The 26,522-nt window shown below is 39.7% G+C and overlaps 2 protein-coding genes across 8 annotated transcripts in view; one reads left to right on the top strand and one right to left on the bottom strand.

Annotated features, from left to right (window-relative positions):
- Window positions 1-658: 658 nt before the first annotated feature.
- MPLKIP (M-phase specific PLK1 interacting protein) lies at window positions 659-18,496 on the bottom strand. Its single transcript, XM_015617377.3, has 2 exons — window positions 17,865-18,496; window positions 659-13,011 (listed from the first exon to the last, which is right to left on the bottom strand). The coding sequence occupies exons 1-2, from the start codon at window positions 18,399-18,401 to the stop codon at window positions 12,808-12,810; spliced, it is 741 nt and encodes a 246-aa protein (XP_015472863.1). The 5' UTR covers window positions 18,402-18,496; the 3' UTR covers window positions 659-12,807.
- Window positions 18,497-20,431: 1,935 nt separating this feature from the next.
- The window catches only part of SUGCT (succinyl-CoA:glutarate-CoA transferase), a 317,087-nt gene continuing 310,996 nt past the window's right edge, over window positions 20,432-26,522 (top strand). For all 7 annotated transcript variants that reach the window (XR_001519311.2, XR_001519310.1, XM_015617376.2 and 4 more), the window contains exons 1-3: window positions 20,432-20,610; window positions 24,152-24,203; window positions 24,298-24,371. Coding sequence is in view for 5 of the 7 variants with exons in the window: in XM_015617376.2 (XP_015472862.1) it covers window positions 20,445-20,610; window positions 24,152-24,203; window positions 24,298-24,371 (292 nt within the window). In the remaining 2 variants the exon portion in view is untranslated. The remainder of the gene's footprint in view (window positions 20,611-24,151; window positions 24,204-24,297; window positions 24,372-26,522) is intronic.

The following is a 26,522-nucleotide window of genomic DNA, read 5'->3' as shown; positions in this document are numbered from 1 at the left end:
CAATGTAGCATTGAGAAATTGGGACTTCTGCTTTGCAGCTAACCCAGTAGCAAAAAATACATGGAAGTCACAGAAGAGGAGCAGGCCATTCCCTGCCTTCCTGCACTAGAGCTAAAATAAAAACATATCCCCACGCTGGGAAACAAAGGATGATGTGCACAGTGGACAAAAACAGCAGCCAAAATTATCCCTACACAGTCCTGTAACCTTTCCTGCCCCACAAATACTCCTGAAAACTCGTGTCGTTCCTGGGCTGGAATCCTTGCCCTCAAGACAAGGAAGGCAGAGGACCTTCTAACTGCACAGGCACATTCCTGCTTTCTTTGCAGAACAAATTGTGACCATTTTTTAATCCAGTTTTTTCTAAAAATTGTTTGGGAGGGGGAGGGAATGGACTAAGAACTACAGACATGGGAAATGAGCAGGAATCTATTAATGCTGTATATGAGAAGTAGAGTAGTAAATGATAGTTTAAAACTTATCTGCAGATGGTTTGGCAATTCCACATCAGGAAAGTATTACTCTAAACCTGGCAGATTTTAGAAGTGATATACATTTTTCTCCCCAGACTGCTCCTTGTTATGGATTACAGATCCTGCTGTGAGACTTCCAAGCAAGCACATATGTTTACACAAGACAGTGAAACAAGACATGCAGGTAGTAGTAATAATTTTTATTTCCAAACTGTACTTGCCATGACAATGTTGCCTTTTGGGAATAATGACAAAACAGCCAACAAATCCAAGAGAACTTTGCAGAGCTATTCTATCAACCCTGTTTCAGCTTCTAGCATCAGGTGAATTGGAGATGACCTTCTCTTTCAAATGATCTGGAAAGCTCCAGGTCAGTTTTGGTTTAGGTGTTTCTTGCTAGTCTCAATTGCTAGACTGCAAATTGTTTCTTCATATCCAGGGAAACATTCTGCATACTTTACTTAAAGTGCCTGACATTTGTTTCTACCTTGCAGCCTCTTCCACTGTTTGGTTTTTGTTTTGTTTTGTTTTTTTTTCTTTTTCATTCCTCAGTCCTGTATTAAGGTTTCAGTGTTATGGAACTTTTGTATTGTAATCATCATGGGAAGCTGTAAATCAAAGCACTGAATAAGTATTTCCATCAAGTTCTAAAAATATCTGATAGTTTGAGTTGCAGTCCCAATATGAGGCTTCCTCCTGTCTTGGCTAAAGTATGTTTCTGTCTAAATGTTTAATCTATATGACATGTTTGCAGTGGCAAGAGCAGAAGGGGAGTCAGGAGCATCCAACTGATCTAAATACAGTCACTGCAGTCCATAATGAAATAAGGAATCTGGTAGTTTAAATTTAGGTGAAATCATCCATTTCCTCTACAGAACTCGGAAGAAAAATGCTATGAGAATGAGAGGGATCAGTTATATTGACTACATAAAAATAATGTCTAAAACCTTCTTCTTACAACATAAGAGGCTGCAGTTAACAGGAACAAGTCAGGATTTCATATGCAGAATAGAAAGAACATCAAATATAGATGCTTCACAGACACTCAATTGGAGGGAATCTATTTATTGTGTTTTAAGTGTGATGGATATTTTAAATAGCTCCTGCTATAGGAAATGGTGATGACTGACCAAGTTTCTACCCAATGTAGAGACAACAGTTTGACAAGACAAAATCAACAGGTAAAATCCACAAGCACTTTTTTTGCTCTGCAGAGTGTTTAACAGGACATGGGCTCCACCCTCTTTCCAAGAAAGCACCACTTGGTTGTATAATGCCTTGAAAAGTCGTCTAACTGTTGAAGGATTTCACAGGACAGGAGAGAGAACACATCCACAGCATTATTAAATTCATCAGCATATAAACAGACCCAACAACTGGGATTAGATTTCTTATTGCTAGGATGCTCCAGAGTGCACTGGGGAAGCTGGCAGCTCCTACTGTTCTTCAAAGCAGTTCTAAAACTGTTCCGAAATGGGAAGGCAAAAGCTGCCTCAAGTTGTCATTAAGCACTCTGTAAGTAGTCATAAAAAGCAGGAAATCAGGTTTGTAACACTTGTATTATTCACCCCGTGTTTCGCAAAACATCATCTATATCATGTGAAGTATTACATATTGCTGGAATATAAATTCAGCATTTGCACAGTTTGACCACTATCTGGAATGCATTGACATTTTTAGGCTTGATTTTCTGTAGCTTTTAAAAAATAAAATGCATGAAAAGACTTATGATTATGGTGGCAGTTCTATGCTTTAGAAAATGATGATGTCACTTAAAGCTCCTGTCCAAAAAGAGTCCCCAGTGAAAAAACCATTCAGATCCTGAAACCTCAACTCTGGAAATCAATTTGTGGATTATTTTTCTGTTTTGAAGCATGGAAAGTTTATTACAATACATTTTATAATACCGTCACAATTGTCTTTCTGATTCATTAATCTGAAAAGCTGAACCACAGGAGATTGAAAGAGCAGGTGCTGCACCAGATTAGGCATCAATCAGTTATGAAGATACTGGTCATTAAAAAATAAAAAAGGTCTTGTTAAATTAATGCCTAGTGAGCTAAAGACTGATTTGCTCTGTGATAATTGCTTGAGAATCTTCCACTGGAAGGGCCTATGCTTGTGATTACAGCATAAATCATTTCCATATGCAGTGAAATTCAAGAGAGTAAATATTCCTTTTCTAAGGAGATTGTGACCTCCAATGCTATGGTGTTGTGACTGAAAACTTAAAACTATTATCTTAGGTTGAAATTGTTCCTGCTGTCATTGCAGATTTTAGTTCAGACTAAGGACAAAAACCAGAACCCCTGTTAACTTCAGCTGGGATTTCCATTTAATTCTCCAGTGTCAGAATTTCCCTTTTAAACAGAATGTTGGGGGTTTTTAATGAAACTACCTTCCATTAAAAAAAGTTATGTATAATTTGGCATACATATTTTGGCCACAGAAGACTCTCTCCTGGAGATCTGTGAAGTACACAAACGTAGATTATCAAAGAAATCATGGAAATTCTCATGTATTCTAAGTCCTTATTCTTTTGTTAAAAGCTGTTTCTATTTGTATTTTCTATAGTAGATTTGAAGGAAATCAAGGAGTTATTTTCAGAGCTCTGTCAGAATTTGGAACATTTAATGAACAGTTATAGCAGAGAGTGAGAGATGCTCACAGAATTAAACAGCTACCATGTATCATTAGCATGTGTAGGAAACCATGGCTGACTTTCTGCTGGCATCCCTCCTCCCAGGAAGGCAATGCATTTGAAAATTAATCTGAAAATGTTATTGATTAGGGAATGCAATAGGGAGAGCAGAAAGCACCAGGTTCTCTTCTGCCACTAAACAATAATAAGGCTTAAGCAAGACATCTCCTCTTGGTATTCATTCATTTTCCTATATGCAAAATGCTGGACTAATAACATTACCCCGTCTGAAGACTGATGTGATGCTTAATGAAATACAATTAATGTGTTGGTTTGGCTTTATATTAAAAGCAATGTTTCCATCTGTAAGGTGAATTTCTGTTAAGCAGGATATAGAGATTAAAGCTCTTTCTACAACTGTGAATCACTGTTCTCTGCTCAGGAGTAACAGTTTGCCTGTGTGGAGTAACAGAGGCAAAGTAATTAGAAGATGAGTCCTGATTTCTAACTCTGATAGAAAGAGGTTGTTTGTACTGCCAAACAGAAGCACAAGATATGGAGAGGCTTCCACTAAAATCCCTGACTTTGCCTAGAAAACTTTTTTGTTTTTTAGATAGCAACTCTAGTTTAATGGTCTTCTTACCATAAGCTTACAGTATTTCACAATTTCCTTTACACACTTTAGGTGTATAAAAATGGTACAATTTTGTATACTTTTCATATGAAAAATAAATTTGGTTTTATACTAATTTCAGACAGAATGAATTGTATTATTAACTTCAAAGTTTAACAAAACTTGTAGCCAGAAGGTTCATGAAATATGTATGAGCCCCAGCACTTCATCTGCCTTGTTACTGGATAAAGGCATGGAGGGCTGGTGGCTGAAAGTGGCCTGGTCTGGAACTCCCTCTGGGGTTCTTCCTATTCTTATGAATTTAAAAAAAGGATGAAGTGACAGCAAGCAGATGTCTGTGTTTACATGACTCCAGAACACACCTCTCTAGAGACGAGAAGGAAATTCCAAGAAAAAGCTGTGAACTGTTTTAATTCTTTCTGCCTGGGATACCACAAAGGCAAATCTTTAAATATCAAGTGTCCTTCCTTGTGGTTTAAACAGAACTGGTGGTTTTATGTGGGAGTTGCCAGGTGAGGTTCAGATGTAACATTGTGCAGGATTTCACAGGATATGCTTCTCTCTACCACGGACAGTGAGATTTGTTTGGGATTTGATAAAATCTGTGAAGCATTTCTGAGTAAAAAGTGTATTTCACTGATGCTTTAGTTTATGGATACTGAGAAGGTCTATATCCCATACCTCTTCACAACTAGAATCATCCAAGTTATTAATTTCACTCACTCTCTGGGACTCAATATGTATAAATAGTACTTGGAACTTTAAAACAAATTTTTCTTTACCATTTTGAAAGATCCTTAAAACTTGCAACTAGTAAAAAGAAACAATAATAACCAAAAATTCATCATGACCTCAGGACAAAAATAATGAAGCAGGAGTGTGAAAACTGCAGGCAGAAAAAACAGATGTGTTACAGATTGAAGAACCTTTGTAAATAGCTTTGCAGTTGATGTTGCAACATTATTATAGAAAAGATAGTCACTGGCAGCTCCCATCCTGAGATTCACTGTTGAAAAAGCTCACTGGAATTAAATTTCTTGTTCCAGCCATCAGGAAGTTTAGTTTAAAACACATTTTAAACTATTAAATTATAATCTCTATGATTTGAAAACATTTGTATTTTCTTTGTCAGAACTAGTGGAACAGTGATGGTTAAGAATGGAAAAATCATCTTGAGATACACATAGCTATGAATAATAAATTCAATGTTTATTTTATAATAAATCAATATATTAAAAATTAAAATTTTATGGGTTGTTTAAGTCACAAAAGAGTGGAAATCTTTTAAGAGAGAAGTGTCAGCCACAGAAAGCACAATGGGAATAACTGGTGGAAAGTGACTCCAGAGAAAATGCAAGGCTTGGCCAAAATGTTGTGGATCCTGTGAAGAAACAGTGAGAGACTGAATGCAGGTCTTACCTTTCTTCAGCTTTCTACCCTTTTGTGTCCCTTATGGGGACACTTTTAACCTGTCCTGGACTCTTGCCCACGTTCTGTGCTGATGCTTTGTGATATTACATATGACTGAGAATGACTCGTGCAAATGGTGTGTTTTTGAATGTGCAGACCCCCTCACTGGATTGTCTCCATGCCAGGAGGTGCTGGAGGGGCAAGTCAGCTGAACTGATCATCCTTGCCAGGCCCCAGACAGGATTATTTATTTTGGGATGCTTACCTAGAAACAGACTAGTTGCTGCTAAAGCCATATGCTTTGACTAGACATTTTTCTGCTGGTTTTCTCTGATACATTAATACAGTTAGAATGACACCAGAACCTTGCTTTTTCCTTCTGCTCATTGAAAAGTTTCAAGACTGAAAGCAGTCACTCTGTAGCAGATCTCAGGGCTGTTCAAAAGCATCGAAGTAGAAATTAGCACTGAAGTAACTAGTGCTGGACTAAATTTGAAATTTTTTTTAACTGGCAGTAAATGATTAAGTATATTGAATAGGAGAGGTTCCTAGGCAGACAACCTTTTTATTTCTGCTGCCCACCAAACTAATTTCTCTCAGAAATGCACATCTGCTTTCTTGTCCTTCATGGATTAAAAAACCTTAATAGAGCCTGTGGCTGCTGGAGCAATACCTGGTTTTATGCTTTCATGAGGTAGTTTTCTTCCATCCAACTTGGTGTAGCATCAATGAGGATCTCTTTAGTGGAAATAGAAGTATTTAAGAGATGGTTGTGTTGGGAAGCTACCAGAAGAAATTGGGATCAACACAACACTTTCCTTGTGCCTTCTTCTTGCACACTTTTTCTGTTTCTTTTTAGAGTGACTTTGCCTGTTTATTATTGCTGAATTTGCAATGTTTAGCAGAGATTTGAGCACCTCTTGTCTGCACATTCAGTAGTTGCTTTTTTAAAATCTCAATGGTGGCCACCATTGGCAAAGTCATGTCTCTGTTGAACAGTTCTCACTGCACATCTGACAACAAAGTCCATCACTCAACCAATGCAGGCTCATTTAGATGAGTCAGGGGGTTCTGTGTGACTTTACTTGTTGTCATAATTCTGTCATTTCCAGGAATGTAAACTAACAGGACTGAAGGGTGAGTGTGGTGGGTGGTTGGATGACTCCTATTCCATCAAACCCTCCAGCAGAGCCCTGCAGCATGGAGTGAGCCTATTTCAGTGGAAAGAGCAGGGAATGTATGCTCATTTCCATGGAAAACCAAGGCAGAAGAGCCCTAATGTATGGCTGCTGTATGGGCAGTACTGAAAAAAAAGGGGGGGGAAAAAGAGACAATAGAAAACCCCCTTAGGCAGGGTAAAACTGCCTAAGTTATCTTCTCTGGATGGAGTTGGGTGGGGGGTGTGTGTGATAAAGGAAAACAGCCCACTTTTGTTAAGTCCCTTTAAACTGTTTGCTTGAAATATAAAGTACACAAAGCCTTATGGATATGTTTAGTAATGTACTAGAATCTACTTAGCAAGTTGTAAGACCATAGAGGTTTGGTTAATGCATACTGGGATGATCTAATAGCAGAGAAACTAAACTGGGCTGTTACCAGTAGTACATTCACAAGGTACAGACAGTAACTATTTCTTCCTCATGTCACAGCAGTGAGGATTACAGGCTACAGGAGAGCCAATGTATAAAACATGCAGAAATTGTTGCAAGAGGAAATTAAATACTGTCAAAATGCAAAAATGCAAGCAGTTGCAATAGATACCTTAAAACCAGGGATTCAAAGGTTTTTTTGCACAAACCTTCTACATGCTTTGAAGTTTATTTTAGAAACCATTCTGGGTATAGGAACACAGCTGATAGTCTAAGCTGTCTTCAGTTCCACCAGGGACACAATTTGGCAGCTCATTCATTTACAAACAGTTATCATGGTTTCTTAACCTGTTGCCCACAGTGTGCAAACAGCTTTCCAACATGTGGAAATGAACCACCCAGTAATTTTCCTTAGTGTAACTTAATTGTCATAGAAATCAGGAGGCTATTAAAAATTTACAGACAAGGGAAACAGGCTTAGGAAAGTGCAATGGCAAGTAATCAATATCAGTGCCTTCTTATAGTTATTAACTCAAGTTGTACTCTTGGACCATTTGCAGATGTTAATTTTCCCTTTTCTCTGTTACAATCCCTGAGATTTTTAAATCCTGTTTTTTCACAGCTCAAAAAAAAAAAAAAAGCAAAGAAACTAAACTTCACAGACAAGTGGTGAAGACAGTCTCTTCTGCAACTGTAGGAATAATATTAATTTCTAACATGTTAACAGCTCAAAGCCTTCTTTTACATTAATCTAAAAATCTTCATAAAGCTACAGGAGGTGGTGGTTTAAGAACACTGCAATTGCTACTTACAATCCAATTATTGATGATACTACTCCCTACCTGTCAATCTGCTTTTTAAAGCTTATGTTAGCTCTGTTATTTGTGCTTTATGCTGCACAGGCATCCACAGAAGCTGTCAATTAGCTTGATTCCTCTTCCCTTGTTTTAACATTAGCTCTGTCATGCTTGGAAAGAGAATGATTTGCATCAGAAAGAGGTTTTGTTGTTCCCTTTACTGGTATTTATACTAACAGTTGCATCGACATCATGTTCAGTGGTTTGAACTCATAGGAATTTCCTCATGCATACAACAAAGATTTGAACTCATTGACTCTACAGTAACAGTTTTTAACTACCTCGAATACACAGCAATTAGACTGTGGCAAAATACATACGGATACCAGGTTTAAATGTAGTTTAATACAGCATCAAACATCGAGGTTACTGCTACACAGAAGCAGGGTAGTACATGCAGATTTTTGGTGCAGATTGTAATAGCAGGACTGTCAGCAGAATTAAAAATTTCACTCTGGAACTGTACTGTTATGATCCTTTTTAGCTGCAGGAGTTACATTCTTGTATACAAATGTTTAACAACGTGCAACAGCCACAGACAAGTGAAACAACAGCAGTGGAATTCACCTGTGATTTTACTGCAGAAAATGCTGATGAAATTTAAAATCCAGGATGTGTACTAACCAACCCCCTGATGCAGTTTGAATCCCACACAGAGCTGGGGATGCAAAATGGATTACTATTTGTCTCCATATAAGCAGCCCCTGGGCCCTGCTAGACTGGCATGGTGGGGTAACCTCTAGGACAGAAGGGCAGCCACACACCAAACATCTGCCCAGCTGTCTCTAGCACAGGAGGCACAGGTTTCTTAGTATCATCAAGGAAGCAATGGGATGAGATAAAGCCTTTTTTGCCAGATCTAAAATAAAGGGAAGCCTAGATTTGAGGTCTAACACTCAAGAGTTATTTATTTTTTAAAAGAAAATTCAGAAGTTCAGATTGAGAAATTATTGTTAAATTCTATGTCAGCAAAGCACACATTTAAGTGAAAATGGTAGAGAATGAAATTGAATCAGTTTTTGCCTTTTGAGATGTACAGACAAGAAGTTATTTTAGGCAAAAAAATTTGGTTGTGAATTAATGACTGAATGCTGAAACCACATTACTGTTGAGTGTAAACACAACTTGGTTTCTTTCATTTCTTGTGATGTAAAAAATTGTTTGAACCATCTCAAATGAGACAAAAAGTTTATCTAGTTACCTATGTCAATTGGTATGTAAGTTTCTGAAAGCCTGAGACATAAAAATCATTAGACAATTCTTCACCCATCAGTTTAGGCAACACTCCCCTTCCTCCACCAGTTCCAAGAAGATAGAAGGAAGGCAAGCAAATCTTGATTTGGGGAAAAGAGAATAGTCTTTACTCTTGAGAATTTTGGAAAATATTACAAGAATGAATTTAATTAATTGCAAGACAGTCATATAAAAAACACATGTATGAATTCAAATTCAGAGTAATTGCTAGGCAGAAGGATAAACTGCCGTGCTGGTAAAAAGCACTGACAGATAAATGGATGACAGAATTTTCAAACTGTAACATTAGATACTTATACATCCCAGATGTATGAACAAATCCTCTAACTTCAGTGAGATTACTCAGAAGCACAGCTTGAAAACCAAACACACTATAAAAAAACTTTTCTTTAGAAGGAAGGTGAACAGCTACTTGTAGAATTTCCATATAATGCATTTTTCAAATGCCCCCCCACACACACATTCTCTAATAAAATAATTTATGTAAAGTTAAGAGAACATAAAGATGTCCTTAACAGGAAAAGAAACCTGACTGAAAGAGTAGTTGTCCATTCTGCTGACCAGCCACATTTTACCTGTTAAGTGTTCACAGCTCCGACATTAGGAAAATGCCACATCTCAGTGCATTACCTCTAATCTAGAGGAGGAGTTTAACATGAACTTTTAAAAACCCATTTTAATTTAAATTCTAATATTTTAAATAATTTAACAATTTCAATGTGCATACTGAGTGCCACAGAAGAATGAATATTCCATATTATAAAGCTGGAAAGAAAACCCTAACCTGAAGTTTGAACTATTATAGTGCACATCTTGAAGTAACTACCTACCCAGTGTGTTGCTGCATTACACATGTTCTCAGCTGATTTAAGTTCTTGCTACTGTTACTGTAGTAGTGATGCAGTTCACTCTTAAACACAGGAGCAAACAGCAACAAGCAAATTAAATTTTTGCTGGAAGAGTTAGTCACGAGTTACACTTCACAACAACTGAAGAGAACGTCAAAACACAAGGCAAACAAAACAGACTGGAAAAGTGTGTGAACCCAATCTTCTGAAAAAGAAGCTAACTTACCTTGAAATCCAAGAAGTCTGTTGAAGAAAGAGCAATGTCCATATACTCATTACAGAAGAATCCCTTCATTAACAAGACATAAGCACTATTTTGTGTTTCATGGGCTCATGAAGAGAAGATGTATTTTGTGCTTTACATTTTATCATCAAATGCTATTTCCAGAATGGTACTGGTACTATGAAGTGGCTTCATTAACAAATGAGGAAGTGATATATCCTCTCTCCATTGGATTTTTGCCAAATGGTAAAAAGGAAAAAAAACTGGAAAGGATGTATGTCCTTAAGCTTCCTGGATATCATGGCAAGAAAGGCAAAGCTTAAATTGGCTTTGAGTACATTATATTTATAGTTCTGAACATGTGTTCATGCATTTTACAGGTCTTCAACAATGACATATCTAAATTTTACTGTAATTACAGAATTTCTGCCAGAAGCCAGAAAGGTGAATCCTTTTTAAGTTTTTGGTGCTGATGCTTGACCAAATGACTGTAGCCTTTAGCAGTAAGCTGTACTTAAAATTGTTGAGTCATATCATGACGTGCACTGAAGCAGCAGTTTAACAGATGGCATTGTGGAAGGTGTGCATGGATTAAACAGTGCTTCAAGATTATTTCCTCAGTTCTCTTTCTGGAACATTTACCTTCACTGATGTCTGATACCTAGTTCCAGGAGTTATTATCAGAGGAGTCTGGCTTTGATGCCTGGGTCAACTGCAATGCTGCCAAAGTGGAAAAATCCATCTTTGCAATGTGCAAAGGTAGCTCATGCTGGCTACTGTGTATGAAGCCCACCTCTAACAGTCTTCTTTCTCTCAAGAATCCCTTACCTTTCCTTTCTCCCTTCCAAACCCAGACTCTTCTCATATCTGAGAACACATCATGACTTAACTCTCTTAAACAGAATAATTTTTGTTTCTCCAAGATCACCAAATGTTGCAAAACATAAATTGCAATTCAATTACATGGGAAACAGCAACAAAACAGGGCACTTGGTTAAGCACACTGCAACTTTTTTTTTTCTGTGAGCTTTACAGCACAAGGTTTAAAAAAAAAAAAAGGAAAAGAAAGAAAACTTTACACTTCAATTTTCACAATGACACTGATTAACTTATGTATAAATTCTAAAGACTACAACTTGTCATTTCAGTTTCACTGGTACCTGTTACAGATTACAATACTGATAGCTGCCATTTAAGGCACCACTTTTTGATTCTGGGATGAAGATTTAACCATTCTTGATATCCAGTAGGCATTATGTTCTCAGCTCTTGAGGCAGCCTTTTTGGACATAATACTAGTTCAGGGCCAACTGGGGAACGACAGAAGTGACATACTTTAGATTGTGGTCCTAATAGTACAAGAGACTCAGCATATTTCAACACATTAAACCCCCCTTACAGTTTGAAATTGTTCTCAAAGGCAGTGTTAACCTAACATCTTATGCTGAAACAGATAAAGAGTACCGAGGACTAGTCTACCTTGGCAAAAGACAATTTACTAAGAACAGTTTAATGGGATTTCCTATGCTTTTCTACCTAACCATGACTCAGGACTACAAAAATATGTTTGGAGTATATAAGAAGCTTAAAAGAACACATGTATTTTGAAAACCAAACTAATGGTTTTATTTAAGCAAGTTTTTACACTGTACCTTGACTTAAAAGCCAAGATCAACAAACAAATAGTGGTATGTTCAACAAAAATGTATCTCACTACTGCAGGCTTAACATGGCAAGTTAAGAACATGCCTGCAGCTGGAACTATTTCTTTTTTATTCTAGATTATGATATTCACTCCTGTATTTAAGCATGGATCTTCCACATAAAGACAAGCTCTAAAAAAACCCCCAACTTGTTGCTTTCCTTTTCAGTATAAAAATATAGCATATAACAAATAAAACAATCCTCCTGGCAATGATGCCTGCTGTAAGTAATAATAAAAAATAATTGAAAAATATAAAACAGATTAAAAAAAGATGCTATGCATGTACTAATGTCAACTGTGTAACAAAAACTGTTATTCATTCTGTACAATTCTAGCAGATGGATCCAGAAAGAACATTTGCATTTATGTAAGCTTGATGTTTTGCATCCTTTAGACCTGAACTGTCACTGAACAGACTTGTTACTATAATCCAGGAATTTCTAATATTGATCCAAATATATATTTTTTAAACATAAAAACAAGCAATTCCAGAATTGAGTTTGTGACTCAAGAGTTTGTTCAACAAATTAAACTTTCCAAAACCCATACATTTGTTTCCTGAGATGGCTCTAAGTCATGTTTCAACTTCACATTACAGTGCGATTAACAAGAATTACTATGCACAAAACCAGACGTTAACTACAGCATACAAGCACATTTACAGAAGTCACCTAATTTCAGTGTTGAGAACTACTGTGTTAACGTGTACACCTTAACAAAGCTCCTAAAATATTCTTTATACATTACAAAACAAGGATTTACAAAACTTTATTTTACTTCCAAGTTATTTCATTGTAAAATTGTTGAAACATAAAAAAATACCACTCCCTAAGATACTTCACAATAAAAGGCAAACAATCTGGCATGGGAGAGGTAAGTATATGGAAACTTGTTTTAACAGTCACAAATCAGTCGCTGGTGATTAAAGAACACTTTGTTCTTCAGAGCTGGTAGGCACTTCCACATAGCCAGAAATAAAAGTTTTCCTACCACTCCTTTTGCCTCCCATACATAAAAATATCCAATGCAATAAAAAAAGGTAGGATAAAAGGGTGGACATGTGATGAAGTAAAAGTATTATCTAAGGTCTTGATTATTGTTCATCTTGTGTAAGTGTAAAGATTCTGTCCCAAAGTTTTCCTGACAAGATGGAGTTATTTGGCCTTTAAAAGTGTTAGCTGAAATACCTCCCTTTTTTACCAGTACATGTTGTTTGCTCACTGCTGTATTGCTGGTTTATGTCTGTAACAGAAACTGGCTCTAGGCCAGCCCATGGGTCCTCAAGCATTGAAGGTCTGTAATAGTTTTCCACATCATTAGACACTCTTTTCTCTCTGCCATGCGCTGTACCAAATGGAGTAGATGTCCTGGGTGATCCCTTTGGAAGAAAACCATCAGGTAAAGAAACATTTAATAATCTAATTCAAACTAACAAAAAAAAAAATTAAAAAAAAAAAAAAAAGTTTCCTTCTACTGTAGTAGAGCTCTGAAGCCAATTATTAATCATAATTACTACACCTCACTTGCATCTTCCTCAGGAAATACTAACTTTAATGTATTTTACTTATGAATGATGATTTACCAGGATAAGGAAAAAGCACCACCACAGTCTTCTCCCAAATACTTGTTTACATCACTCTGGCACATAGCTGCAGAAAAGCAGCTCATGCTATTTTTCATAATCTGTCAACAACATGTCTAACAAAAGCTGAAGAACAAAACAGGGAGTTATATGCTCAGAAAGAGTTGACAATATTAACAAGAGCAGAAGTCAAATATTAAGTACTTGCAGATTGAACACAGCATTGTATAATGCAAATAGTTACCAAGAATTCATTGGGAAAAAAAATTCCTCTTTTAACTAAATCAGTGTTCTGTAAAATTTGAGAACAGATGACTTTATTTTTTATACAGTCTCAGTATACAGACTTAGTGGGTATTGACTTTTGCAGAGAGCTTTTGATTTTTTTTTTTAAGATCAAGGATTATGACAATTGCTTCCGTAAAGCTGCTACAAGTCTGCGGCTTAAGAGTGCTGTGACATAAAGAAACTCCTGTAATAATTTTCTCCTGTTAGCAGCATCCCTTTTTGACCTCAGAGTCACTCCTCTAAAAGGTGAAGTTCTGTCTAAAGCTGTATTTATTTAAATTAATTTGTTTTAACCAAAGTTAAGCAACTCACACTACAGATACACAGTAATTTCCAAGCATGCCCATTACATTCTGTATGACTACAGCAACCTCAAGGATGCCTTGAGGCTCGTTATCAGATTCTGTAAAGCAGGGTAAAAGCACTTGATTAATGGCTGCTTTCCCCCACAACCCTGCCACCTCTGAATTTTTGGATCAGCAGGGATGGTATTTGAATTTGACTAGTAAGCCCTAACAGTATCTATGTAAATAGATCACATGAAACAATTTCTGGGCAAAACTGAGAAATGGTGCCATCAAGTGAAAGACCCAATGTTTAGCCAGAAGAATAGATTTCACTCAAACAGCTTGAACCTGTTTCTGCTAACATGCTGTGGCAGGAACATGTTGATGGGTTTCCAGCAAGAACTTTTCAAGAACTCCTGAAGTTCAATGATAATGGATATATGATCAAATGTGGGAACATCCATGTCTTATTTACAGGGCACTTGTTTCTAATGTTTCTTTGCAGCTAGGTTATGTAGCTGAGAGGATGATCTCAAAACAGAAGAATTTCTAAAAGGTGGTGAATTACTACATTGTATCAAACCCCAGGAGGGTCAGAGAATCACCTCAGAATGCATTTAAAAAACACTCTAAGGGGCTTGGAGTTTCCTCGAGTAAGCTGACATGCTCTAGCAACAGTGACATTTATGTTAAGCACTCACATTTAGCAGTGAAACAGCAGTACCCAGTGCATTCTGTCCCAAATAAACACAAAACCCCACCATGTCTAAACCACCACATTTAATGAAGACCTTTTAATTCTGATAGATTAACAAAACAGATTGAATGTGGAGCTCATTTATTGCTGTGTTTAATCTGCAGAAGGCAAAAAAGGAATGAGATGATATAATGATCTGCAGTACTCAGTGAACAGAGCAAAATAATTCACTGGTAAGGCTCATTTGTATGGATTCATTTAATAATTTAAATTTCACTACAACATGATGCAGGTCATCAATAACAATGACATTTTAGCATTTTTGAAATCTAAGAAATTTATTATTATGTAATACAAGACTGACAGCCTTCAGTACATGTTTAATTTAAGCATGTGGATTATTTTAGAAAACTTGTCATCATATGCTTTTTCCCCCCTGAATTTTTTTTAGGGAAGACAAACAAAATGTGATTATTCACATTATAGGCCTGTGGAAAAGGAAATCAGCCCCACCTGTACAAGAGAAACCATTCAGTGCAAGAGGCACTATCTGGTACCCAAGATAGCTTTCTATTAGTTGTCACTAATGCAAACAGCCTTTTCTCAATGAACTTTCCTTAAAGAAACAGCCAATCTATCCTCTGTACTTTTTCTCCAGATAACAAATCTCTCTTTGGAGTAGAAAAAGTTACTGAGTGGAGTAACAGTGCCTTGAAACTGAAGACAGTCAATTCCTTTATCAGCTTGCTTCACCTGATGTAATTACAGCTGCTGGCATGTGCACAAAACACAAAAATGAGTCAATCCTCATACACTGTACCACTTCAAAAGGGTAGCGTTTGTTTTACTTTCTGTAATAATTTTTGATCCACACCACTCCATAGCTGTTGCTAGCAGCTAGTTCAGTAATTCCTGCTGAGTCTAGGGAATGAAACATTACCACTATGTGAATTCTAAATGGAGATAAGAAACGCAACAAAGACAAATCACAGAATGGTTTGGGTTGGAAGGGACCTTAAAGATCATCTGGTTCCAACCTTCCTCCCGAGGACACTGATACTTCCCACTAGTCCAGGCTGCTCAAAGCCCCATCCAGCCTGACCTTGAACAATGCCTGGGATGGTGCATCCACAGCTTCTCTGGGCAACCTTTTTCAGTGCCTCACCACCCTCACAATAAAGAGCTTCTCCCTAATATCCAACGTAAGCTTACTCTCTCACAGTTTAAAGGCATTCTCCCTCATCCTGTCACTACAGGCCCTTGCTTCCAGAAACATGTTTTCATAAAATATAAAGCAGAAGCACTTCTGTGGAAAAAAAAGAAAGTGCTGGCCACATGAAGGCTGTTAGCCATTACAGTATGTTTTTCTTCAAGTTTTCTTCTTGTTTCAAAGAATGAAAGTCTTTGAGCACAAAATGGATACAGAATGCTAATGGCATGACATTAATAGAACACTAAAGTAAATGTAAATTGTCTTCTGGATTTTTCAATGCAATTTTAAAGGGCCACTATCATCTCAGAAGTCACTGTAGCATCATAAATGCCAAAGGCAGTGGAGTTCACTTAACAGGATCTACAGAGGAGAGGGGACAAAGCACATGCCTCACGTGAAATCTGATGCAGAGAAAATGCAGAAAGGCCTTCTACCTAAATCTATTTATGGCCTCATGGGCGGAGATCCTTGTCCACACCAAAGCAGATGAGGACTCATGGTTTATGAGACTAACTCCCTCTATGATTGCCTCTACTGCCCTCCCAGGCAGAACAGCTCATGTGTACGTACACGCGTAGAAGCGCAGACTCACACATTTCTTCAGTCCTGGACAAAGCTACAGACATTCAACATCCTTTGAGTCTGAAGGAATTGCCATCAGGCCAGTGCTCCTAAACTACTCACAAGGTGTAAAGAAGGAAAGGGGAGAATGGAAGATGCTGTGACAGTCTGAGACTGGATTCAAATTTGTACCTTCTTCATGTCATGTTCCTAACCTCAGAACGTAACCTGACTTTATGTCAGGTTTCCTGTATCAAGAACGGAGACTTATGGGAGGGTTCCTGTCCTCAGATCCTGACATGAATCAGTTCTGGCTAAACCAAAAGACAAAAGGATTCCTACATATTCTTCTGCTCAATTAATTCTAAGGCAGGCTTTGAAAAAAACACTTAATTGAACAGCCAAAGAGTGATTTTTTGGAAAATAGGAAATTAGACATTGATGACATAAATTGTCCCTCCATAACCTGCAGCAGAAATGCCACATGCTTGGCTTTTTCAAAAGGCACTGAGGTTGTGCAATCTGTTGGCTTCCACACCAGGAGAGTCTCTGCTGTTGTGCTGAAGAAAATGTGTAAATTTTATAATGATCCACTTCCACCAACTGTGAGATTCCTGACTTAACTGCATCATAAGAAAAAAATAATACTAGTCTTCAATGGACACGTGACAATGCAGTGCAGGCACATTAAGATTTTACTCATCTCTATTAAGATGTGACTTCATTATCATACTTTAATCCTTCAAGTATCAATAAGAGCACAAAAAAATTTATCATTGTACTGCATGTGTCATTTGTTACACTTTTAAGGTTTCTCTAATATTGCATAAAACCAGTTATATGCATAAAGTTGTTATCCTGAGAACGATCATTCCTGTGTGCATTGCCACATGCTACAACATAGCTGAAAAACAGCTTAACTCACAGAACCTGTTGTTGATGGCTTTCAGGGAAACTATACAAACAGAAGCTTTCAGAGCAAAGCAAAGACTTTAAAATGAGAGTCATTATCACAACAGACGCTCTCATTTCTGCTTAAAGGAGCCTCAGCTTAATTCTCTTTAACAGAGCACTCCTGTTCTCTGTCCGTGTCCCTGAAAACTGCGAGTGTGGACAGGGTGTGGACAGGCCAGCTCCCACGATGGAGGACAACACGAGCAAAGTAAAAGCACACCGCGCTTCACCAGTGCACTAAAGAAAACCGATCAGAGGGAGGCACGTACAGGACAAAGAGGTGTTTGCTGCCGTTTCGGCCGGGGCTTAATTCTCGACCTTCATACGACAAAATATGAAAAAAAATGCTGCCCCTTTGTGTCTTCACAATGCGCCAGGCCTGAATCTCTCTTCCCTTTCCTCATCTCACAGCTGCCTGTGCTCTGTCCCTCCTCTCTACTGCGGGGGAATGGGCGGGGGAAAAGCTGATGTTGCCCAGTGCGGTTCAAGCCTCGCTCTCCCCTGAAAATCCTGTTGGCGGTGGATGCTGCGCTGGCACAAGCCCTCGGCGTGCCTTCCCCCAGCGGGCTACGGGCCCCGCCTGGAAGCAGCAGCTCCCTCCCGCCTTCCTTCCCTCCATCCCCGTGTCCCTCTCCGCTTTGCCCCATACCTGGAAGTGCCTCTGGAAGCCGCCGGGCGAGCGCTTGTGCTGCGGCGGCGGGTGCAGAGGCGCTCCGGCCGGGGACGCGCCGCCGTACGGAGCCGGGTACCGGGGACTGACGCTCTGCGGCCTGCGCGGGGTCTGCGCCCCGGGCGAGGGGCTCCCGAAGCGCCCGTGGAACCCGGGGCCTCGGGGCGAGAGGCCGCTGCCGTAGGGCCCGGGCCGGTGGCCGTAGGGCGGCGTGTGGTGGGGGCTCCCGTAGCCCCGCGGAGAGGGCGGCAGGGGCCCTCCGCCGGAGGGAGGGCTCCGGAAGCCGCCGCCCGCGTAGGGAGGTGTCGGGGCGCGGAATCCCGGCCGGTACATGGCCGGGACAGGTCGGGAATGGCGGCGGGAGCGGAACCTGTGCAATGGCGGCGGCGCCGCGTCCGCTCTTTTCTCTTTCCCCGCCTCTTCCCCGCCAGGCGGGCGGCAGGTTCCGGCCTCTAAACGTTCCGCGGCGGGGAGGGCGAGGCGCCGTCCATCCCATCCCATCCCATCCCATCCCATCCCATCCCGCCTGGAAGCGGGAGGCGGGAGAGAGGGCCCGGCAGCCTCACACAGAGACCTGGCGCGCCGAGCCCCAGGGATTCTGCGCCCTTTCAACTGAAGGGGAATAATCCGGAGCAGGAGCCTCAGAGGATTCCCGCTAACTCAGACGATGGGACTCACGGGGTTTGTGGGATCGGCGTGGCTGTCAGCGAATGCCCGCCGTTCTACAGCTGCTAAAAACCAACGAAATGAACTCCTGTGAAGCAAAGCGAGTGTTCACCTCATATTTCGTGTCACTTCAGATATACTTATTGTGCGCCTTTGTTCTGGAGTCTTAATGTCTGAGGCTGCAAATGCTGCGTGTTACGGCAGTCCCGACTGAAAAAACACAGAGTGACATTTAAAGAGCACTTTAATGGAAAGGGTTTTCCTCAAAATCAGTTTGAACCGTCAGCAATTGAGTGAGTGGTAGCTCAGGCTGTGACTTACTCATACAAACCCGTAGCAAAATGCTATTTTGTTGGAGAACTTCATATTTAGCACAAAGTCAATTTAAGTGTTGTTTATTACAATTCCTGCTCTGTTCCCAGGTACCTAGTAATGCAAATCCTCAACAGCTCTGTAAAAAATAGTAAAGATTTTTTTTTAAAAATTATTATTTATTTCTGTCAGCAAAGCACTACTCGATTTTAGGACATTGCAACATAGGGAAATTAAAAAGGGCTTTCAGAGCAGCAGTGAACAAAAGTTAACTATTAAAATAAGCAGAAAGTGTCTATGCTCTATATACCAGTCTTGCTTTTCTTTGGCTTTAACAGTATTTTTAAGTTTGTTTTTGTTTAATGACAACTAATTTTATATTCACAGGGAGCTCACCTCCCCAGTATTATACAATCTCTCTATGAAAAAAGAGGCAATATCGTTTAAATTCTAAAACAGAAAGAGAAACCTGCTCATCTAAATTTTTTGATAATCCTTTAGTCTGGAAGACTATCTGTTTTTACTGTGCACACATGTCTACATAAGACAGTTTATCAATTTAAGTTACCAAATTATCTGATCTGTCTCATTCCAAAAAAAGCACAGTTTAATTTAAACCCTTTTCACACCACATGAATGAGAAATACGTATCATCATGCACATGTTGAGTTATAGTGGGGTTACTGTGCTGATCAATTTCTTCTTGTCGACAGATCTTTGAGCATCCGTGTGATACTTTTGATTGCACAGAGGGTGTCCAGTCAACAAACCTGTAGATTTTCTCTATGTTCTTCCTCAGCATTTAGGCAGACTGACATGTGGCATGTCTTAAGCCTGTGCTATTCATTGTGCTCCTTTTCAAGCAGTCAGAAGTTTCGGCTGCTTTTGAGACACAGCAGTTGCCTTTTCCTCACATATTTCGTAGAAATAAGAGGTGAACCTCTGTGCAGGCTTTTTTATCCTATTGGAGAGGCAAGAAGACACCATGTTGTTTCTGTAACAAGCCTTCTGCTCTGTCCTAACAGAGACTAAAAATAGTCTGAGGGTACATCGTTCAGGGAAGAGTTGCTCCAAGGTCAGCTCAAGGTAACCTTTCCATAACTACCCCCAGCTAAAGGCACAGCTCACAGTGTGATACTGCGCCTTCAGTGACGGCGAGCTGAGGTGAAGGATGTCCCTCGTGCCGCTGGGAGGATGTAGTGGCACCCAGTGCGGCTGCCTGCCTCGGTAAGTGCGGAAAACCCTTCGGAGCGGTGCTGTTGGGGGGCGGTTTCTACTTCTATTCCACCTTGGCAATGTTGTATGTCACAGTCTGCAGGCCGAACTGGAAGTACAAATTTCCAGCCACCACTCAGAGGGATTCCCGCCGCAAACACCGGCAGGCAGGACGCCTCCCTGCTTTATGGGGCGCGGGCAGGAGAGGAGCACGGTCCCGCAGCGGGGAATGCCGCGGGCAGCCGGGGCCGGCTCTGCGCCTGCGCGCCCCGTCCCGGCCGCTCCAGGGCTGTCCCGGGGCGGGAGGGGCAGGGGGCGGCGGCGCCTGCGCCGCGCGAGCGCTCGCTGCTGTCTCGAGTGGCGGGGATGCTGCGCGCCGCGCTGGGGAGAAGGAGCTGGGGCTGCGGAGGGCTCTGGAGGAGCCCGTGTCCCGCAGCTGCCGGAGGCAGCGCCAGAGCTCTGAGCGCTGCCTCTGCCTCCCCTTTCCCGGGCAGCGGCGGCGGGGCGCGGAACGGAGGCGCTCCCCCGGCAGGTACCGAGCCGTGCCGCGCCCTCCTGCGCCTCCCCTGTCCCGCCGCGTCGGGCCCCTCTGTCCGTGTGATCCCGCCGGGCTCTGGTGCCGCTGGGGCGGGGGTCGGAGCCGCTTGGCTGGGGGGACGGGCGTGAAATACCTGCGGGAGGTTCCTGCCAGGGGTCCCTGCGAAGGGGTCCCTGCACGGAGCGCAGCCCCTGGGCAGCCGCCGGGGCTCGGCCTTTGCCCCGCGGCCGTGCGCGCTGCCCGCAGCTGCGCCTCGCCTGTGACACGGAGCGTGTCGGCTCCCCAGGCAGCCTTGGCTAATGGCATGCCCTGCTCCAGGCCCGATCTTTTTTGTAAGGTTACCAAAGTCTAACTGCGCGCAGTTGTGCTGTTTAAATTTTTTCTTAAAATGAAATAAATGCAAGCTGCAACAAAGTGATCGTTCTCTGGCTTCAAGTTTCTCTGCTACTAAATAACAGAAAAATAGTTACAATAGCGTTGGTGGCACTACAATCGGAGGAAGTTTGCAGTTCTGCCTCCCACTAGGAATGTACCAAGTGTGTGCCAGGCTGGACTGTACCCACTGATTGTGAATTAGTCTACGGTAGTGATGGACTTGATTATAACTCACTGCATGGATGAAGTGAAAAAATGCTGATTGTGCAGTCAAAGTAGAGACAATAGACTTGAGGAGTCATGTCTTCTGGAACCCAAAGTAAATGGAATGGGATCTGTTAGTTTGCATTGTTGCAAAAATTATTTGGCTCTCTTAGGTTCCCTCTTCTGTCACAAGTATAAAGGAAATCGTTTTGGAATATGACAGAAGAATTCATTTCTATTCTATGGAACGATCTCTTTTGGTTGCTTATTCATATTGTTAGGATAGGCCAGCCTTGGGACAAGCTGTTGAGCTTAACTAAAGAGTGTAAATCATATTGAGAGTGAGCAGGTCTATTTATTATTAATCAAAGTTATTTATGAAAGATACATATGACAGTCTAATTCACAGTAAAGTCAAGCATTGTGGGAATCAGGAGTTTACAAGAGGATACAGTTAGAGCTCAGAGAGTGATTTTTTCATTCAGTCATCAAGTTACTGGTATAAATATAAAGCAAAAATACAAGAGAAAATGTGAGTTTGCATTTTAGAAAATTTAGACTGTTGAGACAGAATTCTGACAAAGTCAAACTTTGGGTATGTGCCTGCTTAGGAAGCTAGTGATGAATGTAAAAACTCAGGAGATGTTTCTAGTTAATGCTGATCAATTCTGATCTTGTGTTTGTTTATGATGTGGTTTTGTTTCTTTTTGTTCCTACAATAGATAGCACTCCCTTATTCAGGATTCCATGTACCAGAACTGCGGATGTCAAAAGGCTTTCTACTGCAGTTATTTCAACAAATCAGTGTCAAGCTGCATATATTATCTAGCTCTTATATATTTATATTTTGGTGAACATCTGTGTTCTATTCTGAAGAGACTAACAGGTCTGTTCGTCAATTTTCAAAAGCAAACTTTTGATCTCACTTCTTTCTTGCATTTCTTCATCATCATGGATATCTGTTACTTACTGACATTAAAAAAAAACATTCACAATGGTCTGTTTGTCTTCAGAGCAACAGTTGTGCTCTCCTGTTCTGTTCTAGCTATGGAAGCGTCCTAATCCCTGAATGGAGTGTTAGATGATGCCACAATGTGAGTGATACGATAATTAGCAAGGGTTCATCAGTTTTAATTACGCATAAATACATATTTACAGCCTAATCTTAACATTTTACAGGCTTTTTTGAGAAATGTCTATGGATTCCTACAACTTGGCTGCAGGCAGAGAACCTGTTGGCTCTGAAAAGTTGCTGTTGTTATGGTACTATATCTGTGAGTAGCCCTAAATACTGGCTCAGGATGAGAATAGGTGAACTACTAAAGTGCAGCTCTAAAAGGTGTGGAAATAATAAAGAAAGGTGGATCTTTTTAACTAAGATTACATCTTTTTAATTTTTTGTGGGAGATTCAGTAAAGCTTTTTACATATTTTTGGAAAAAATGTAGAGTTTTTGTGGAGCAAATTGTGCACCCAGCTTGATAAGACTGAAGTTATATTGGAGGGTCTGTGGTGTTTTACCAGCCACAACTGTTTTCCGTTTGGAACTCAGAGGTGTGGAGCACTGAAGGGAAGTAGTGGCCTGAGATTTTTCTAAAGGCTCTGGAAGTGCAAAACACATGGCCATTCCTAGATGGCCATGTTTTCAACATGCTGCTCAGTCTGGATTTTGTATTGAAGCACAAAATCTGTTAAATGGAAATCTCCCTGGAGTAAGTAGTAATAATGGAGGTAAATTTCTTAAAGATGAGCAACGAGGACGCAAGTGTCCTCACTGAGAGCAGTACAGTTAATGAAAGCATTTTAGCAGAAGCCCTGAATTTCTAATGCTGCTTCTCTCTAGCTTTTAAAAGACTCTCTCTTGATATAAATATCCTTCTTCCCATAAGTAGGAAGGAGAGTTGAGAGTGACTGAAGGGCGGTTCAGGTCTAATGAAGGGAGTGTGGAACATGTGATACAGGCATGCACTGCTGCATGATATGAGAGATGCACCACACTGGCCTGCAGGCTTTGCATGAATGTGGTTTGGTGCCCACCCCCCCACCCCCTCCACGCCCCATTTTGCATCTTTCTCTTACCAGGACAAGTGCCGAAAAGGGATGCCTGCCACAAGCTGGTATGTGTCATTTTAGTGGTGTTACTGGCCAGGTGCGTTTGTTTTGTATGTGATACAAGACCACCTTCCAAATAGTAATTGAATGACCATCTACACAGGATGATGAAGTGTTTGTGTCCCTAGCCTACAATTCAAGACCGAGAGAAAAGAAGATAATTCAAGGCCACCAAAGAAGTAGTTGGCCAACCTGTGGTCTAGACTGTGAGATTCCTTGCTCTGTCTCTGATGTTTATTGCCATCACTGATGTTTCTTAGACCTGGTCAGGTTGGAAAGGGTGAGAGAAAGGAAAGAAAGCATTGTGATTTCTTAATCTTTATCTTGCATGTGTAGCTGCCATTGAAAGAGTGCTTCTTTGGCTCATATATTCTGCCTCAAGTTTTGTAATGGGGATATTCTTTTTTTGTGTGCGTGATGCAAGTGGTTAGGTCTACACAGCTCAAAACACTTTGTGAGTTCTACTATGCTTCCCATTGGTCTGGTACCTTTACTTTTATCTTGTGTCATTCTCATGTTGCTTGCTAAAACACTTTTGTTGTATCTTTCTTCGGATTGGTCTTTAAAAGCTGTTTGAGTGTTTGAGGAAGGCACATATAAAATATCCCTAAAGTAGGTTTATTGTAGGCTTGCTAGGGAGTTAGTATAGGTTCTGAAATGTCATACATAAGGTTTTCCAACTTTGAAAGATTTTACTAATGTAGTACACACCAAATAACCAGCTTGTTTAGAAAGCTTTATTATAATTTATTAGGGGAGGGAGATGAGTGAGGATGATGAGTGTCATAAAAACAATGTGTTAGTTTTTTTAAAGATCTAAGTCACTGTTTTTTGTTTCCTGTCAGGTGCTAGTAATGTAAAGCCATTGGATGGTGTGAAAATTCTTGATTTAACAAGGTTTGTGTTTAGTTTGTCATTTGTAGCAGTGTGTCTAAATGCAAATATTCTGATTGGAAAAACTAAGAAAACAATTTTTTTTTCCATATTAAAGGGTTCTTGCAGGACCATTTGCCACAATGAATTTGGGAGATCTAGGGGCTGAAGTTATCAAAGTGGAAAGACCAGGTAAGATTTTCAGTTATTTTAGATATAATGAGAACTGGATATTAAGTGTGTGTGTATATATATATATATATGCATATATATAGATATATATATATACACATATATACATATACTATGTCTATACATATACTATGTGTATATATACACACACATACATATATATCTATATGTATATATGTATGAATAAAGTAAGGACATTGGATAATTAGCTGAATTAAATGTTGCGTATTTTTAGCTTAACACAATGGTTTCCTTCCACTCAGCACATGCACTTTTTTCCCAAAGAGTTGCTAAGGATTGGGTAATGGTAAAAAAAGGCTTCATTCTTATGGTATAGATACACTTTTTAGTTTGTAGGACTGTATAAGAAGAATACCATTGCATGGTATTTAGGTCTTTTTTAGAAATAGCCCTCTCACTTGGCTCTAAGTTTTATGCATCATTACGTATTTGAGGTGTGTAATTATGTCATCGCAGCTGCACATGATGTAATGTATTTTTTCTTTTAAGTTTCCATATTTTAAGATCCTCTCTTTTGGTATTACTAGTTTTGAAACTAGTTGGTGAAAATCATTGAGATACTAAACAATATTACACTCCCTAAATCTTATAACATAACAGTTTATAATAATTTATTACATAAATTGAGATATTAAACATACTACATTCACTATATTTTATTTCTGATAGGAAATATTGAATATTTGAACATTTAATGAAACACTGAATGTTTTGTCACATCAGTCTATAGGTCATCCTGATTTACTGACCATTGTTATAAAGGTTTTCACTTTTGTGACCAGGTAAAATAAATTTTGTGAAGTCAGATTAGACTGACACTGGTGGTATTCCAAACATCTAGGCAGTAGGAATGGAGCAAGGTCAGCAATTAAATATGAAGTAATGGTTTTGGAGCTTTGCATTGTTTGTGATCAAAGGAGAAGGACAGTTCCAGAATTCTGAATTTCAAACATTTTAGAATGTGAGTAATCCTTTCTTTCTGTGAGAGGATATCTATTTTCACAGGAGTATTAATCCAAAAAGAACAGTAGCCCCACTAGAGTTCTACATGGAAAGTATTATTGAAATGTTTTGCTTTGAATCACTCAAAGTACTCACACAGAAAGGAGATTGCCCCTACTCACCTAAGCATCCTGCTTGAACCAAAATCTCAAAGGTCTTTTGAGATATTAAACAGTACAAATGCTGATAAGCAATTTATATGTTTGCAGAACTTTTGCCACTGTAGATCTTAAATGGCTGAAGACTTTTGTGTTACTATAGTGTATAGCAAATTTATGACACCTAAGGTTCTTCAGCTTGTTTCTGTATCTATGCCAGTATCAGTCTTCCGTGCTGCCTCACTAAGGAAAGTTTTCATTTATGTGAAGTTAGCAAGTAGATGAAGTCTAGATATTGAAATAGATACTGGAATGCACATGCTTGCTAACACTCAGGACAGTGATTGTATCTGAATTTGAATTTAACTTTAATTATATTTAAAATAGATTGCTAGTCTTCATGATGTTTAAGAAAGGTTAAAAATTTGAGCATAAATGATACAGTGATATCAGTGTCTGCAGCACATTTATAGCAGGATTTCTGGAAGAGCTGGAGGTGGGACACTGCACCAGCTATAGCAAGTACTTCTTTTAGCTGGTGTTGTGCAGCATGCAGCTTAATCAGTTGTTGTCTATCAGTGGTATCTTGATGTTGTGTCTGGAGTGTTTCAGGAATAGCTTAGTGACCAGATGAACTGTGTGACTTGGTGCAGGCAAGAGCCTCTACTAAATTCTTCAGGACTGACTTAAAGAATTGCATTGTATCTCTACTTTAAGTTTAAACAAAAAAACTACCAAAAAACCTCCAATTCCCCTTTCCCCAGCCTCCCCAACAAAACAACCAAAAAACCAGCCCATAAAAAACCTGCAAATACACTAGTGGTGTGGGGCTGTATGAGTATTTTAAAGACTAAATGGAATCCCAACACTAGCAAAAACTTTGTTCACTTTGCTTAGTTGCATTCACTTTTAGGTGGCTTTTGATATAAATATCCTAAAATATATATGTTAAACTATTATTTGTCCTGCCTGCTAGATGTAGCTTAGGTGACTTAAATGTGATATTGGAGGAATTTATTTGGCATGTGAT

Source organism: Parus major, chromosome 2, assembly GCF_001522545.3.
Source record: "Parus major isolate Abel chromosome 2, Parus_major1.1, whole genome shotgun sequence".
Classification (NCBI taxonomy): Eukaryota; Metazoa; Chordata; class Aves; order Passeriformes; family Paridae; genus Parus; species Parus major.
This window is presented reverse-complemented; position numbering and strand designations above follow the sequence as displayed.

What these genes read in the sequence shown, in the direction of transcription:
- MPLKIP (XM_015617377.3), bottom strand. Translation starts at nt 18,401, where the DNA reads ATGGGATGGGATGGGATGGGATGGGATGGACGGCGCCTCGCCCTCCCC. An exon ending in GCTTCCAGAGGCACTTCCAG is followed by an intron (nt 13,012 to 17,864) that starts GTATGGGGCAAA and finishes TTTCTTCCAAAG; the next exon opens with GGATCACCCAGGACATCTAC.